General features: G+C 35.2%; 1 protein-coding gene across 4 annotated transcripts in view; it reads left to right on the top strand.

The window, feature by feature from the left end:
* LOC116339114 (nucleolysin TIAR) overlaps positions 1-16,810 on the top strand; it is a 400,815-nt gene that overhangs the window by 191,092 nt on the left and 192,913 nt on the right. For all 4 annotated transcript variants that reach the window (XM_031764788.1, XM_031764786.1, XM_031764785.1 and 1 more), the window contains one exon: positions 15,375-15,462. In XM_031764788.1, coding sequence (XP_031620648.1) covers positions 15,375-15,462 — 88 coding nt within the window. The remainder of the gene's footprint in view (positions 1-15,374; positions 15,463-16,810) is intronic.

Below are 16,810 nucleotides of genomic sequence, written 5' to 3'. Positions count from 1 at the left end.
ACTAATGAAAGCGCGCACTGACAAAACAAAAATATTCCAGCAAAAATGTGGTTCAGGGCCAATAACAGCAAAATAGCAAAAATAAACTGTCAAACTGCTACATGATTCGTATTACGAATACCATTTGTCGACGATTCATTTTACATGGTGATAAGAACGAACTGGGAATCAACATTCGAAACAAGCGAAATTGGACAATTTTTCGGTGTGATGGTGGATTGTAGTGTAGAACGAAATTAAGCTGGTAAAAATAAAATGGGTTTTGTTTGCTAATTCCGTTTCTCTTGATTTTCGGATTTGTTATGGGGCGTGTACGCCGTGAAAATGAAACAAACAAAACGCCAGAACAGAGCGAGAAAAAAAGAACCCATAAGAGTTCGGAATTCATTGTTTTATACAGTGTGTGTGCAGATGTGAATGTATGCATTAGTGTATGTTGACGACGGGGATCAAGTAAATTTACAATCCAAATACAAAACGGCATCTGAGTCACACGACACAGACGTCGTCAACTGCATCACAATCATTGGAATGAAATTTTTAATCAGCCGGAATGCACCGTAATAAATACGAAAAGTCGTGTTAGGGCAATAGACAACCGATGCATGCACATTGCACATGAACACACACACACACACACACCCACATACAAATACACAAATGTGCTTTTAATAATCACGAGAGTCTCTCTCTTCCACTCGCATAAAACCGAATCGATACAGCAATGAAATTAGAAGTCGGCCCCGGCTGAAAAGAGATCGGGAAGTGCTGACATTACAAGCAAAAGAAATTTCGCCACCCAAGAACACACATCCAAACAGTACACAGATGAAAAGGAAACAAAAAGAAACGAATACCAAACTCATTCAAAAAAGGATAATGGCACAGGAAAGAGTTCGAACACAAGATGCGCACACCAGAGATTGAGAGAAAGAAAGAGAGAAACAAACGGAGAATATTTCACCAAATAATAGCGCTTTTATTGTTTCCCCAGAGAGTGAATTTTACGATTCTTTTAACTTTTATAGATTTTCTTCGACTCGATATGTGTTTGTGTGCACTTCAAAATTTTTTTTTTTTTTGCTTTATTCATTTTAACTCTTTGTGTATGTCACTCTCGTACGTATTTGGTATGTGTATGCGAATGTGCCTTGTCGTCGACCAACAAATAACCCAACGCGCTTACATCACATATTCACCAAGGCACAATTTCCAATGTCTGTCAGTTTTGGTGCTTAATAAGCTAAAGTTTTTCCATCGTCGTTTTGTTTGGTTTCCAACTAGTCGGTGTGGTTTTTTTTTATCATTGACTTTTACCACTATTATTCTCTCGTGCACCAAATGAATGATTCCGACGAGAAAAAAAAACCAGTATTGAATGAACAAGAGTCGAATAGTCGATCTCTTTTTATAGTGAGATTTAATTTTTGATAAATCGAATTATATGTCTAATGCTGTCTAATACGCTTTATTCATCAGATTTTTTTTTCATGGTTCTTTGGTGACCCAAATAGAATATACTTATCAAAAGTTTCAAACTTAAATCCCATGCAAAAAGATAGTTTGATTTGGTCGATTTGATGGTAGATGAAGAGAAAATGAACAAAAAATTGGTTAGCGAATGGAAACGTTTGCATATGACTACCCACAAATGGATAAGTTCAATGCTTTTGCTAATTGTCGATATTATGCGTTGCGTGTACCATTCGAAATCAACTGAAAATGTTATCTTTTTCCAATTGTTTATAAAAGTACACAATTTGACACACGCTCCGATGATATATACATAAATAATACTTGTGTTTTTTTTTTTGGACTTTCCATCACTCAAACGAACATGTTAATGAATATGTGGCATGTGGGCAAACAAAATTTCGAAAATTATTGCATCTTTTTTTGATCATTCCATCGGATTTGTTCGTTGTCATTTCTCATTCCATGCTGTTTCTCAAAATCGCCCAATCCCATTGAACATCCTTCCATCTTATTGTAGTGTAAATCGCCGAGGACACAATATTCGAAATAGAAACATGGTAGCTCACCACCCGAAGGTAGACAAATCTATACACATTTTGATACGAAGCAATACATAAACTACCGGATGCAAACAATGACTCTGTTTCCCTTCTAATATGCTGGTATATTCAATAATAAATAAAACATGCGGCACATTATGTCATCGAAGGCAATGAACGGGTCCGAATGATACAAAGAAAACGAAAGAGATGGACAAATGTTGAGCGAATGGAATGAATGTATGAAGAGGAAGAAAGTGAAGTGAAATCTGTCTGATTTGATGAAACTATGAACATGTATGCCTTCAGCGATACAATTTTCCTGTTGACGACTAAATGCTCAACAAGAGTCCAGAGCAGATACGGCTGTGCCGACAGTGATCAATGAGGTAATGTGTCAGTGTGTGGAAGTTGTATAAAACTGATTTTTCTCCGATGTGCCGTTATATGCATTCCGCCCCGTTATCATACCGATGGCCTTAGAAATTTCCGAAAATACAAGCTATAATTTCCAATTTCCTTCGATTCCCTCCCCCCACCTCTTCGTCACCTTATTTCATTTTGGCATTCTTGTTCGCTTTTTACATTGTTCGAAAGCAATCGGTGCCAATTGACTATATTGTTCACTTCGAAAAAATTTCCCGAAGCTTTTCACTAACCAAATAATACTGTTGTGTCAGCATCAATATCGAATGTTGCAAAAGGCTTCGCATGTTGCTGTCAAAATGCTGTACTCAATATAGTCATTAAATGAAAAATTGGATTCATTGCCTGGATATGGTTGGTGCACCATAGAGAAATAATGTTTAGATTTATGATAAGCGTGGGTTTTGTTGTTGAATCGAACGATATATGGTTCCAAGCCATTATAAATATCCCTTTTTTGCTTTGATTCTCGAAATTATTTAAAAATTATAAGTTTGATGACCTCTCATAGCATTCTCGTTGATAGCATTGGTTCTTCTTCTTTTTTTCGTGCACAGAAAACGATTGAATGTCTAAAAATGCACTCATTCAAAAAACTAGATTTTCATCAAAAAATAAGAGTTGGAATGATCCGTAGCATCATCCACCACATGGATCCAACATGTATGCCGAAAATTTCGGTCACTTTTTGTTGATGTGTGTGTAGATTCTACCTACCTAATGCATGCATTGATTAATAAAATCAAAAACCTCAATCAAATCGTTCGTTGACACTGTAAATCAAGGCTGAAAACCAGAATTAGAAAAAACGCTCACATCAAATTGAATTAAAAAATTATTATTTAAAAGAGAATAAATATGCCCAAACAAATCACTCTCATTAATAATCGCAAAATATAAAAAACACATGCACACGAGATAGAAAATGAATGGACTATTGGCATTGGCACTGTGCTTCTGTGCTTTCGTTTGCATTCAATTTGGGATGTGTTGAATGTGGAGAAAAAAAACACACGTCGAAAATCGTGGTGAAAATTGAATCGAGATCAATACGTAAAAAGTTGAGTGCATGTACTCATGAAAAGTTTTAAGCGTTTTCCATTTGGAACTTTTTTTTATTTTTACCATAGCTCCCAGCGTTTGGTCTATATTAGCTTTTATATATTCGGCTTACTCATTATTTATACTCACAAGTCCATATTGAATGGCTAATGTTTGCTCTATGCCAGTTGGATTTTTTGTCCATTTATGCACTAACGGAAATAAATGCTAGACTGAATTGCATTGCATATGCATGAGTTCCATACGGTGTGGGAAGAGACATAAAAATAAAAATACAAATCAATTATAAAAATGTGTTGTGAAAATGAATATGCTGCTTGATGAATTATAAAAATGTACACAATTATTTTAATTTGTTTATGATTTATTCATTGAAGTATGTATGACTGTATGTACAGTTCGACCTCGAAAATTATCAGTCCACATATTTTGAGTTTTCATAAGACTTCCATTCAAATTTTATCGAAAAAGTCCAATTTTTTACTTTCTCCGTCATTCGAAATTACATCGCACTGTAATGTCCGCTCAAAATAGAGTATGAACGCAAAACACACACCCACCAATGTCAAAGCTTACTTCTTTTGAATGCAAATAGCACGATAAAAGGCTATGAATGCGATTTTATTTTCCCTTTGTAAGTTTGGCATTTTCATAATTAATTACATAGCTTGACAGATAATTTTCCGTCAACAATTTATTTCGGAATATATTTTTTTTCTCTCCCCCTCAACGTCTTTATATTCACGTGGTTTTCGCTTTGATGCAAAGAAAGAAATATGAATAAATAAATGAAATCAAAAAGTGAGCAACAACTCACTTTCAAACGGAATTGAATCATGGAGAAGGAGATGAAGAGAGAAAAGAATGTAAGATTTTATTTATAAAATAAGTTGAATGCTATTTAAGTAATTTCTGCAATTTCTTATTTTGATGTGAACAAACGTCCTTGGAAAATACAATACAGAATATGGTGGTGGGGGCATAAATATGCAAACAGATGAAGAAAAAATCTATTTCAAGCTACTTTTCAGATTATTTGAAAATATGTGTATGTATTTGTGCTGTTTTATGCATTCATTTGAATTTTCACCTCCGTTCGAAACTTTTCTACATTCCGATCTGTAAAATTACAAAACGGATCATCGGCAACAAACAAATAAAACATCTCCCTAAATCCAAAAAATAAATAGAACAGATCTCTGTCATATACAGGCAGCCTCTTCCGATGAGATTCAAAGACAGGAAGTAGACGGTAGCAGCAAAAAAAAAAAGACTCAAAAATTAATTTTAATAATAAAAGAAAATTAAGAAGCTTAAAGAGCATACCACAGATAAAGATGTCGAAAAGAAGAAGAAGAAGCTGAAAAAATGCGAGAGAGAAGAGAAAACCAGGGACCATAACAAACAAATATACCAAAACTGAATAAATAAAAGCGTGTACAAATTGAACGAAAATGAAAAGCACACGTGCGCGCACTTACTTGCTCATTCGCTCTCACAATACGAGCAAATAAACAAAAAAACAAGCCAAACACAGTTCGGTGTTCGGTTCGTATTCATTTGGGTACGGATGTCAAAATACAAGCATATAATGAATTTCATTTTCAAATATATATCATGACAATAATTTTAAACTAATGAAATGTCTTGTTGTTTTTTTTCTCTGTCTCTTTTCATTCTATTACTACAACTTCTTTGTCATTCTTGGCCCGTTTTTCTGATTTCTCTTTTTTTCTGCCATTGTTATTACGGCACCACTGTCATTTCCTTTTGCAAGTATACGTGGAGATGGAGAGAGAAAAAAAAGTGGTTGCCGTCACTGTTTTTGGCATTCGATGTGCTCGATGTGGCCTTCGACTTTATTTCGCTCATTACTTTATGTGGTTTTTCGCTTGATGTTTATAAATACGGTCATAAACCGTTGCTCGTCCAAAAAGGGAAGAAAATCAACTGGCAAACGCATTCATTTGTGCTTCAAATGTGTTTTAAATGCGAACGGTTAAAATGAAAGCCTTTTTTGTGTGTTTCCTTGGTATTCCCTATCACAACGATGACAACAGCACTTTGAGCTCCTATTCTGTATTAAATGAATTTCACCAAAACGATAAACGACACACACTTTTATTTTGTTTGATGTCTCTTCGTCGATGCCGTTTTGTTTTTGTTGCATTCAACCCGCTTGATTCGCTCCCAATCGAGCGTTGATCGAATGACAATAATATCAGGAACAAGAGAATGTGACAATAAACAGTTTTTTTTGCATTAAGATGTAATAGATTAACGACATAATGTAATGACATTCGATTGTGTTGCATCGTACGTGCTTAGCTCTTGTCAGTCAACGTGTGCTGTTGATTTATTTTGAGAGTGGGGAGCGGCAATGTTAGCGAATGGAAGAATGCGAGCGAGATAATAATGACATTGACAGAAAAGGAGTAAATTTTTTTTGGGTGATACTATAGTTTGTGAAATGCAATCAGGTAAAAATAAAATGAATCGGCATATTCAAAGACAAGTATCGTTGACGATTACAAAAGTGCTAAACATCCAAAATGAATTGTGATGCGTCTGAGTGATGAAGATAGCTGCATAGATATATTTTCGATTTACATACAATGCCAATGCCGATTATTCCAAACCAAGAGAGAGAGAGAGAGAGAGCCGAAGCATCAGAACGAAATGAATGGCATGTTTCGAAACTTCAATGCCAACCAAATTTGTTGTGTACTATTCATTTGATAGCTTATGCGAAACGATATTCACACTGAGTGCTACCTGTACCAAACGACACAGCATTATATATGTAACGTTGACACATCCAGTACATGGTACATACCGTAAATTGAATCATTTATTAAAATGTCGTTGACAAGAAGGTATTCTTCGTGCATGTACCGTCTCTCTATTGCTCATTCTCCTTCATTTCGATCAAATTCATGTTCATTTTTCGTTAAGTTGTTTCTTTACCGTCCGAAAATCCGATCAAAAGCTAACGATAATCATATATGTTACTTTAAAATCAAATAAGCGATATTCAGCGACATTTTACATCTTACGTGCTGCAACAACAACAAAAAAAAATACACACGTACGTAATGCACGCGAACGTAAACATACCCGAAACCCATGTTTTCTCACACTTTTCAAAGATATTGTTATTGTTGTTGATGCCGTTAATATTGTCGCTATTTCTTCTTTTCTCTGCAGCATCCGTTCGCTTTTGTTGATGTTCGACAACATAGCAGCAACATTGCAAAAGCATCCAACACAAAATCTATTCATGTTGAGAAATGTAAAAAGTCCAATCCATTAATCGTCAATTGAACATAATATAATGTAATATTAGCAACATTCACATTCCATGCATGTGAGTGTGTGTGTGTGTGTTCTTCGTTTTGGGTACAAACATTTATTCCATTTATATTATGTGATGTGAAGTGGCTGATGTAACGGTTGGGGGTTTCAAGTGTGTGGGATGAAGTGTATGTTTGCAATACGGTGTAGTCGGGTGTAGTACACGTAATTGTTTGTGAGAATGTGATTTGCGAAATGGCTGAAAGAAGAATGTCTAAAAATGGGCATGAGGGAAAAAGACATGTTAGAATTGGAGAAAAATGGATAGGAATTTAATGTGGATATCGGAATCTATATACTGCAAATATTGCTGATCACTTTCTTTTGCTAAAATCGTTTGGCGATTTGCAAGTTGCAAGTGTTTCATTCTTTTTCATCCACTGGCCACTTGAAATTCAGCTCTTCTTACCATACATATAACCGTTGAATTGATGCTGTCACACCAAAAACGTGATTGAAACTATTGAAAATTACAATAACAAACAAGCGAACTGTGCGATACATAAAATACATACACATACCGACTTGAAATAAGAATAGAAAAGTTGACTTAGAATGAATTAGGTTAGTGGAATTTCCATCCATCTTTTTCTCGATTTGGTCTCCTTTTAACATTCCGCCAATGAATTGCAAAAAACAGCGAATTGGCCATTTCAATGTAACACTACACTATTATATCGTAACAGAGCCATTTGGGCGAAAGGTGGCTTCCATGGGTTTTACTTTGCTCTCTTTCGATCGTTTCACAACTGATAATAATAGCATCACATCACAATCGAATCACTTGTGTCCCATTCTTTAGGTTTCCCCGCACTCATTCTCCTTCTTATTCCACACACAGACAAACACACACAAAATACATAAACGATTTGCAATTTCGATTATTGTGGAAAATGAATAAGGTTCGACTTTTATACGGATTTCACCGTTGCAATCAAGGGTGCAAACATTATATTTTTATCAATTTTCTTTAAGTAAGCCAATCTCATTCTTATATCATTTACATCAAAAAAATATATTTTCTAATAACAATTACAAATTACTCGAACCATTTAGTTTGTTGTGTGTAAGAATTCAACGTCAAAAATGGAATCAATTCAATTGAGATTTTGCGATGGGACTCCTTCAATTCGGATTGTAAATTGATTGAATAATGTGTTTAATTTGACAAGAATGGCAATTAATTATATGACAAAATCGATATTGACCGAAATGAATGAAAGAAAAAGCGATAAAAAAAGGATGTAAGCGATTGTGTAATTATTTCTTTGTTCCACATACACACTTGCACAGAAAAACACGGTTTAAAAATCGAATGACGTTAAACTCCGTGTTTTGTTAATTGGTTGAACTTTTCATTGTTCATTAGTTTTAAAAGCCATAAATGAATGTGGTTTTTGTTTCGATTCGGTTTAAGTTGAATATCGCAAACCATAAAAGTTCGATTAAACAACAAAAAAAAAAGTGAGCCATAATTGAACGAATGAGAGACAAAAGATAAATCAATCGAAATCTGATATGGAAATAAAAAGAAATGCCATTAATAGAGCCAATTTAGATAAGCGATAACTTGCTATTCACGCTTTGAATCATTTTCATGGATCATGTAATAGCCGCAACTGGTAAAATGTTCCTTTTGCAATTGCGTGCGCTCCATTGTTCACGAGGGAAACAAAAAAAAATTATAAAGAGAAAAACAAACAATCGACATCAGCGAGAGAACAAGGCATTCCATATCAATTTCATGGGACATTATGACTGAATTTTATCCATCAAAATGCATTGAATGACTTAATTAAACTAAATTATTGTTTAATAGTATATAATATTGAGGTAAATGGATGGCAAAAAACGTCGACCAAAAATGATTTGAGAGTTGAAAAAGCAATTGAGAATTGAATTTCGGTCATACAATAGAAATGTTCGACTCAATTGCTATCGCACACCATCAAATTCCAAATGAATTTCAATTTAATTAATCGAATGAATAAATGACTACACAAATGATCATTTCAATCCGAATATAATGGTGACAATTATTCAAAGCCCACCCTCCCCGCACGCGCGTATGCCAATATATATGAGAAAGAAAAGATATTTTTTTTACGATAAAAAAAATTCGAAATTGAAATGAACAATATACAAATAGGAGTATCAATTGTAATTTATCACATGAAGCTTATTATTTGGTGACGTACACCCCGAGGCCAAACAAGGAATTAAAACTTTGATTCATCGTAAACAAAGTGCACTTTATTATTGTCAGACATCAATTGTTCCAAATTATAACTATACAACTATGACAGCGTGTTTAACGAAAAACTTTTTTTTAAGTATGCATTACTGCGTTTCTGCAATTGAAGTGAATGAACGGGGGTACCTACACACCTACACAACAACAACAAAAAAACAGCAACCGTAATTTGATTTATAATAGTGTTTTTTTGTTGTTTTGTCGGATGGTGGGTGTTTGTGTCTGTGTAAATCGTTCCATTGTGGAAAGTCGGACAGAAAAAGCCAGAGTGAAACTGTGTCTCACAATCAATATAACGTAGAAGCGTACAGTGGTCGGCTGTGTAATTTATTGGCGTTAATAATCGTTGATCAACTACGCCTTGTTATATTATAAAAATAATGACGAATGACGGCACATTTATACTGTACACCGTACAATCAAAGCATGTGTTCGGTCGTGTCCATCGATAGGACTATTTCAAAGAAACCATTTGGAGACCACACGATACGAACGAAAAAAAAATATATTCCCAAAGCGACAACACTGACATAAAAAGTGAAACATGACTTCCGCTAAATATATGGACTGTACTATATATCGAAAAGTACGAAAAATTAAACTGGATAAAAAATGACCACACCAAAATGATTTGATCATTTTTTTTCTTCTTCTCTCCACTGCTTTTTCGACTTTGGTTTTTTTTCATTCGATTTGCGTCTTCATTGTTCGTCTTTTTTTTTTACTGTTGTTGTCACCGCCGCCGGCATTCAGTTTCGATTGAGTCAATAACCGAAAGCAGCTGGAATGAAAAATGCACGACGTAATTGTGTTCCCTTCATTTTGTTCGTTAATCGTTAATAATGTTATTTGTTTCGCATAGCAGACGCTTTTTATTTTGTCGTCTTTGTACTTTTATCAGACCACCCTCGCTTTCTCTTTTTTTATTTATTTCCCTCTGTTCTTTCGACTGCTCTCTTCACTTATTTTTGCACTCGACCAAATGTAAATTGAGAAAATATGGTATGTCACGATGTCTGAAACCGACATATTCTTATCCGATGTACGTTCCATCACTTCAATCTCGTTTTGTACTTTATTATACTCATGTGAATGGTTGGCTTACTCTCAAAAGCATACATCTTTCGCTCTAAAAAAAAAGAGAAATCTCGATAAATATCATCCGATATCAGGCCAAATAAAATCATATTTCAACTAATCTACACATATCATTTCTTTGATAGCGAAGTGGTATGCGGGCGAAAAAAATGGAATTTGACAAGCATTTAGCCAAAGTTGAAAAATGCACAACGTTAGTGATTATATCTAAAAGGGGATTTCTCAAGGTATAGACACTGATTGACAAAGCTAGAGAATACTAGAAGTTAATATTGTATACGGAGAACTGTCAAAGTGTTACTGGAGCCTTTCTCCATAGAAAATGCGTTAGAATACTAGAGTTTACTAGAAAAAATGGATATACTAAACTATAGAAGTCACACATGTGCACGGTTTTTTTGATCAGGGGGGGTCAAATTGACTTTGGTCTCGAGGGGGGAGGAGGGTATTTATATGGAAAACGAAAATAACAATTTTGCATGAGAGAAACAAGTAAAAATGTGTGTTTACGAGCGAAGCGAACCGAAATTTTGCAAGTTTGACTTCAAAATCAGCGTATTTTTGCTATTTTTTATACAATTATATTGCAAATGTGAGAAAAAAATTCTCAGAGGGAGTCAAACCGGTAAATCTCCTAAAGATTTGCCTCAGGTGGGGGTCAAACCGGGAAACCCCTCAGCGCGCATGTGTGATAGAAGTAGAAACGGTGTCTTGCCCCTTGGAATTTGCCCTCTTTTATATTTCAAACAAAACATGTTCGTTTCACATTTTGTGTCTCAATCTGCAAATGGTGTAAAACTGAAAAGTGTAATCTTCGTGTTGATGAAGTCGCATAGTGCTATGCTTAAGGTGGTGCGTAAAAGAAGGAAAAAGCGATTGATGAATGCAAAAGTGACCCTCTGACATTCGTTCAGCACAAGCGACTATATACAAGTGATTTTGTGATCCGATAATGTAACGCGATTTTGTGTCGTAAAGTAACAGAGCGAAGGTCACCTGTAAGTGCTAATGGACGCAATTTTAGCATTTATTTTTCTCTTTTATGCCCGAAAATCGACATCTTAAACTAGCTGAATTTCAAACGAAACGTAAGAAAGAAACAAACAAAATGCGATTATGCATTAGTGTATGTCTACATCGAAAGCAGACACCATCACCCGTATGTTTTAGTGGATTTTATCATGAACAAAATGTTAAGCACATTACCGAACATTGGAGACACTACTCGGACGTTCGATCGAAAATTGGTCAGATTTATATAATCCATGTACTTAGTAAATGAACTTGCCATTAGTGATGATGAAAGTTTCATATAACCAATAATTGAATGACATTTGTTGAGTGCTTTTTGACATCGCACATTTTTACATCTTCGAATCGAAATCGAACGCTCCATTGTAGCCATCGAATTGGCAAACTATTATTATTATTATTTTTCTAAAACTATTTTTCGCAGTTGATTAAGAGAGGTGAAGGCCTATTATTTTACTCTGTGCTTATTTTTCAAAATGTGTGTCAGTTTGATTGCCGACACAATAAATCGTCTTTTCGAATCACAGGGATGGAGAGTAAATCCACAATGCAAACATGGTGAAATGAGATTTACGTCTCGCTCGGATATGTTGTTAAATCGCTGTACAAACACCTATACACATGTACAAAAATATCAGGCGACGCCATCATATGTTGATACAAATTCTTTTCTATATCTCTCGCTCTCTCTCTCTCGCCCCCTCTCGCTCAACGAACGCTTTATAATGAACGAAAATATGCGCACAAGCTTTTGTATTTTGTTTGCTTTTAATTCCTATAATCAATTAACAATCGCATAAATTAAATGTATTATTGTTTTAGTGGAAGCAAATCGGTAGAGATTAAAAAACAATAACGATCACACCACCAACACAATACACAGAGACACACACGCATAACAACATATCCACATATAATGACATTCCGTACATTTGCCGTCATTGAAATGCGATACGCGGTATTTAGTTCGATGTAAGCACCTTTATCGTGGTAAAATTCAGTTATTTTTCACTGGAAATATGAATAAAACCATAAAACAAACATACACCTATCGAAAATATCAGCATATGCAATTCGATTGCTCGTGTTCATGTACATATTTACAATCGTGTACGAGATAGAAAACAATCGATTTAATAAGCCCGGATTTTTAATGCGATTCAATGTTACATAAAAAGCATTGTCATCCCAACCGAAATAGCGGGATTGAATACGAGAACGGAGTGAATGAGAAATGTGTGGTGATGATGCTTTTGATGTGTAACATTAACCGCATAACGACGAAAACAATAATGTGAGTGTACTTTGGTTATTAAAATTCGGAATTTGTTTTCTTCGCCGAGAATTGGTTTTGGTTTTGTTGGGATTTTTTTGGTCCTCATATTTCTGTTTCTCTCATTTCACTAACAATTTTGGTTTTTGTGTAATATATATCACTGGATATCACCTTATAGGATGTTTTTTCACCTATGAGAGTAACTGAATCACATGAAATTCTACAAAGAAGATGATAACCGGAATCGGATTCTCTGTTCCGGGGGAAAAAAAATTCATTTGAATTCGTGAAGGGGTACATCACATTCTCTGGATCGAATTTCATTTGATTTCCTCATTTTACACACTGTATAACGGGCCATGACACATCAAACTAGTATCCGATGAAATTATAATGGCAACGATAACGATATCGATTACGTATTGAGCAAAACGATGCTTATTCCTCTGATTAAAATGTAAATAAAACAGCTTTTTGATCAAATTTCTTTGAATTTTTCCACCAGTTAAGCATTTATATTAAAATTCTAACATGAAAAGAACTGTAACTAAAGAGCGAGCGAGAGAGAAAACACTATTGAAATTCTATCGCACATTCCATTTTGATTGCGCATAAACACGAAACAGTAGTGTATTTTCGAATGTTAAAAACTTTACCAAAGTGCCAAAGAACTAAAAGGCTTACAAAACCATTGCCATTTTAAACATCACTGAAGCATCAAACACCAAAGGGATTGAAATCTATACGTTCATGAAATTTGGCATTTTCCAAATGCTATTCGCATCGAAATGATTTGAGTTTGGTATTGGGCAATGCCAGAAACAGATAAAAAGATAGAACTCTAGCATTGAAAATGAGAGCGATACAGAGAGAGAGAGAGAGAGAGAGAGAGAGAGCCAAAGAGTGATAGTTGGCATCGAGGTTAGCTCATCTTTGCATTTTCATTGAAAAGATTGAACGATGTTTTGCGGTCAGCATACAATTCCGTAGATTTGAATTAGTGTAAAATAAATATCCAATAGTTTAATGGAGGCTTCCCAAAACTAAAATTGATTTATGTTCTTTGAATGAATGCGTATTTTGAAAATGAGCGTTAACGCCAATACCATCACACCGATACCACTGTTGCCACCGTCACCACCACCGCAACCACCATTCAATGCAATCCTATTTAAAGCTATTTAAAGTAATGCATATCGTTCGCATTTTATCTATTTTTCTCACTCATTCATTGCAAATAATGTAATGGTGGTTTTATCTATTTATTGATTGATATGAGCATATCTGTCTGTTGATCTGTGCACACAAAATGATACATATAAATGTGCAGGTCAACGGCAAATGCATTGCTCCTTTCGCTCATTCTCTAATGCCCTGCTCTATCTTTTGGTGTGAGTTTGAATCTCGTATTTTTTTTTTGCTTGACTGTTTATCGTTGTTTTGGTGGTATTTTGAATGCGTGCTTTGTTTTTGTTGAAACCGCGGAAAGACCCATGTGAAATTTAACATGTGAACAAACCACATTTTGGCAATAATATTATTAAATTGGATAACGGCTTTTTTTGGTGTTTCATTGCTGACCACCATCGATTTGTTTGGATGATAGCTGTTTTTTCCTCTCTCTCTCTCTCCTCCTCTCGTTCTATTTTTTCTCTGCTCAAAATTCGTGGTGATGGTGGTGATGATACTATTGCTTCTGCTGCTGCTGCAGTTTGCTAAGCATGTATCTCGTTTTTCCATCACAATTGATTCGGTCAATAGTGCAATCATTTCGAACACGGTGTGTTTGGTAGCCACCGACCATTCTCTGCAACATATCAATCTAACATTTTAGTTGCGCTAGTTTGTAAACGAGGTGAACCAATATGAGAGAGTTTAGTCAATTCCTTCCGTCCACCCCACTCACTCTATGTACACTGTTCGTGTTGTTGTTTTGTGGTTTTTTCTCTGTCAAATCTTTCTGTAAAAATTATTTTTGGCATTTAATTTAACCGTGCTGAGCGATCAAATGTCCAGACGAAACCGATAAGCTCAAATATGCCGGCCAGTTGTAGTCGTCTGTTGGCTTTTTTATCGTTTTTTTTCCTGTTGTTCGATCGCTTAAATTGTTTGATATTTAAATGCACTTTGGCTCGTTTTTGCCAATCTAACCTATTAACACTCATATTTTGTTGAATAAATGAGAGAGCTGAAAATGCAGCTCTATCTCTGAATGACGGGAACAAGTAACATAACGTGAAATACCAACACAGAAAATGTGTGATTGAAAATTTTCCAACCACAAATTGAATAGTATTGATGGCGGCTAAATCGCTGATTTTGTGAAGCGTGAAAAAAATTACATATGAGAATATGCATTTGGGCAGGTGCAATAGCAAAAATGTTACGTAATTCGTCACCCTTTTTGACCGAAATTGGGAAGAGTTCAACCGCCAATACTAAACAAAATAACAGCAACGGCATCCACATATAAAAAAAAGACAAAGCACATTAAAAAACGTAAATCCAACACACTGCAAAAACTATTAAAACCAAATTGTGCAACGAAATTTGAATTTATCGTTTGAATTTGATGGATATTCACTTGCCCAGCCAATTCGATAATAGCCATTGAGTTTTAGATTAAATTCACACACACTCATTTATCGATTGTGTATATTGGATATTGGTGTTGATCATTGATAAATTGCAGATACAGGCATGTTCTTTATTCACCAGTACCGTACATCTCATTTAAGGTGCTGGTTACGAATACACCAAAGTCCGATACAACGAATCGATCTAAGCAATACTAAACTAAATTCTAGCCAATCCAACCAATCTAACCAAATAAAAACCATTTCATTTCTAATTTCAGAACATTATCACATATTCGTAGGGGATTTAAGTCCCGAAATAGAAACACAACAGCTTAAGGATGCGTTCGCACCATTCGGAGATATATCGTAAGTAGAAAATTTGTTGTTTTCCGTTTTCTTTACTATAAAATTGAGAAAAAAAAGCAGTAGTTTACTCGTTCTGTCGATCAATAGCCGTTATGCGAAACAAACTACAATTTTGAAATTGCATTTGGTTGCCTCACGTATACGCATACATATTCATAACAAGTTGTGTTTAACATTTGTTGTTAGCACTGTACTAATTAAAATAGAATGTCAGCACTTTTCTCGATCCGTTTAAGTGAGTGTGTGCCGGTGCGTACACGAGATGGACAAAAAAAGCAGCAGCAGTTCGACAAACAGGCAAGCAAAATAAATGTGTGACGCAAACATCGGGACAGATGGGTAAATGTCCGATAATCGTAATCGGGCAGACACAGGCGAACACAAACGGCAGCAAGCACTAGACAATGGCACAAAAACAACAAAAATAAAATAAACAAACGCAAAACACAATCAATCACATTAATTTGATTATATTTGCCAAACATTAGGTATCGTTTCTGGTTTCTCTGCACACGAAACGGTCTGTCTTTGTCATTTCTTCGGTTTGGATGGTATTTAGTTTTTTTTTTTGGTTCTGCTTTTCTCCTTTCATTCTTTATCGGTTCTCGCTCTCTGCGTCTCTCTGTCTATGTCTCATTTTAGTGAATCGTTCCATTCATTTCTTCGGCCATTTCTAATGGGATGTCAGTTTGTGTAACGCAATTGTCTTATTCGGTTAAATGTGTATGCTTTTGCTGCAATTTGCCACCGAACTGTACTCGTTAGCTTTGTCTCTTTTTGTCCGACATTCAATGCATGGTAAAAGGAGTGCGAAGCCAGTTTGTAGTGTCATGGTTACAATTTTGGCTAAGAATTCGAATGTTGAATGAAAACGATGGAAAGCATACGATTGAAATGAGAACGAAAGGCCAATAGTTAATAGCAAACCACGCATCCAAATCCATTTACAAAAATACACTTGCACACACATTGGCCCATGCACACAAATTCACATTCAACCACAAAGAGCCATCAACGTATAAAACGGATAATGGAAGTAAAAGACATTCAAAAGGTACCAATGGTTTTTGGTGAAGAGACAGAGAAGGAGAGAATCGAAAACAAATTGTATCTGGAAATGAACAACACATTTGTACTAATCTCCTTAATGATAACCACAACATATTGTGTTACATGCAATTAAGAGATAAAACACACACATAGCCATCAGATAAAGACGTTGGGAATTGATACAATTTCGGTATATTATGTTTCATTTTTCGATTGTTTTTATCGTTCGTACGTTACTAATGTGCCACACGAAAACGAATTCGTATGGAATACAAGAGAGACGCGCGGAGATAGAGAG

This window comes from Contarinia nasturtii, unplaced genomic scaffold (assembly GCF_009176525.2).
Source record: "Contarinia nasturtii isolate CC-2019 unplaced genomic scaffold, AAFC_CNas_1.1 Cnas_scaffold_493, whole genome shotgun sequence".
Classification (NCBI taxonomy): Eukaryota; Metazoa; Arthropoda; class Insecta; order Diptera; family Cecidomyiidae; genus Contarinia; species Contarinia nasturtii.
Note: the sequence above shows the minus strand (reverse complement) of the source record. Positions and strands in the feature narration are given on the sequence as shown.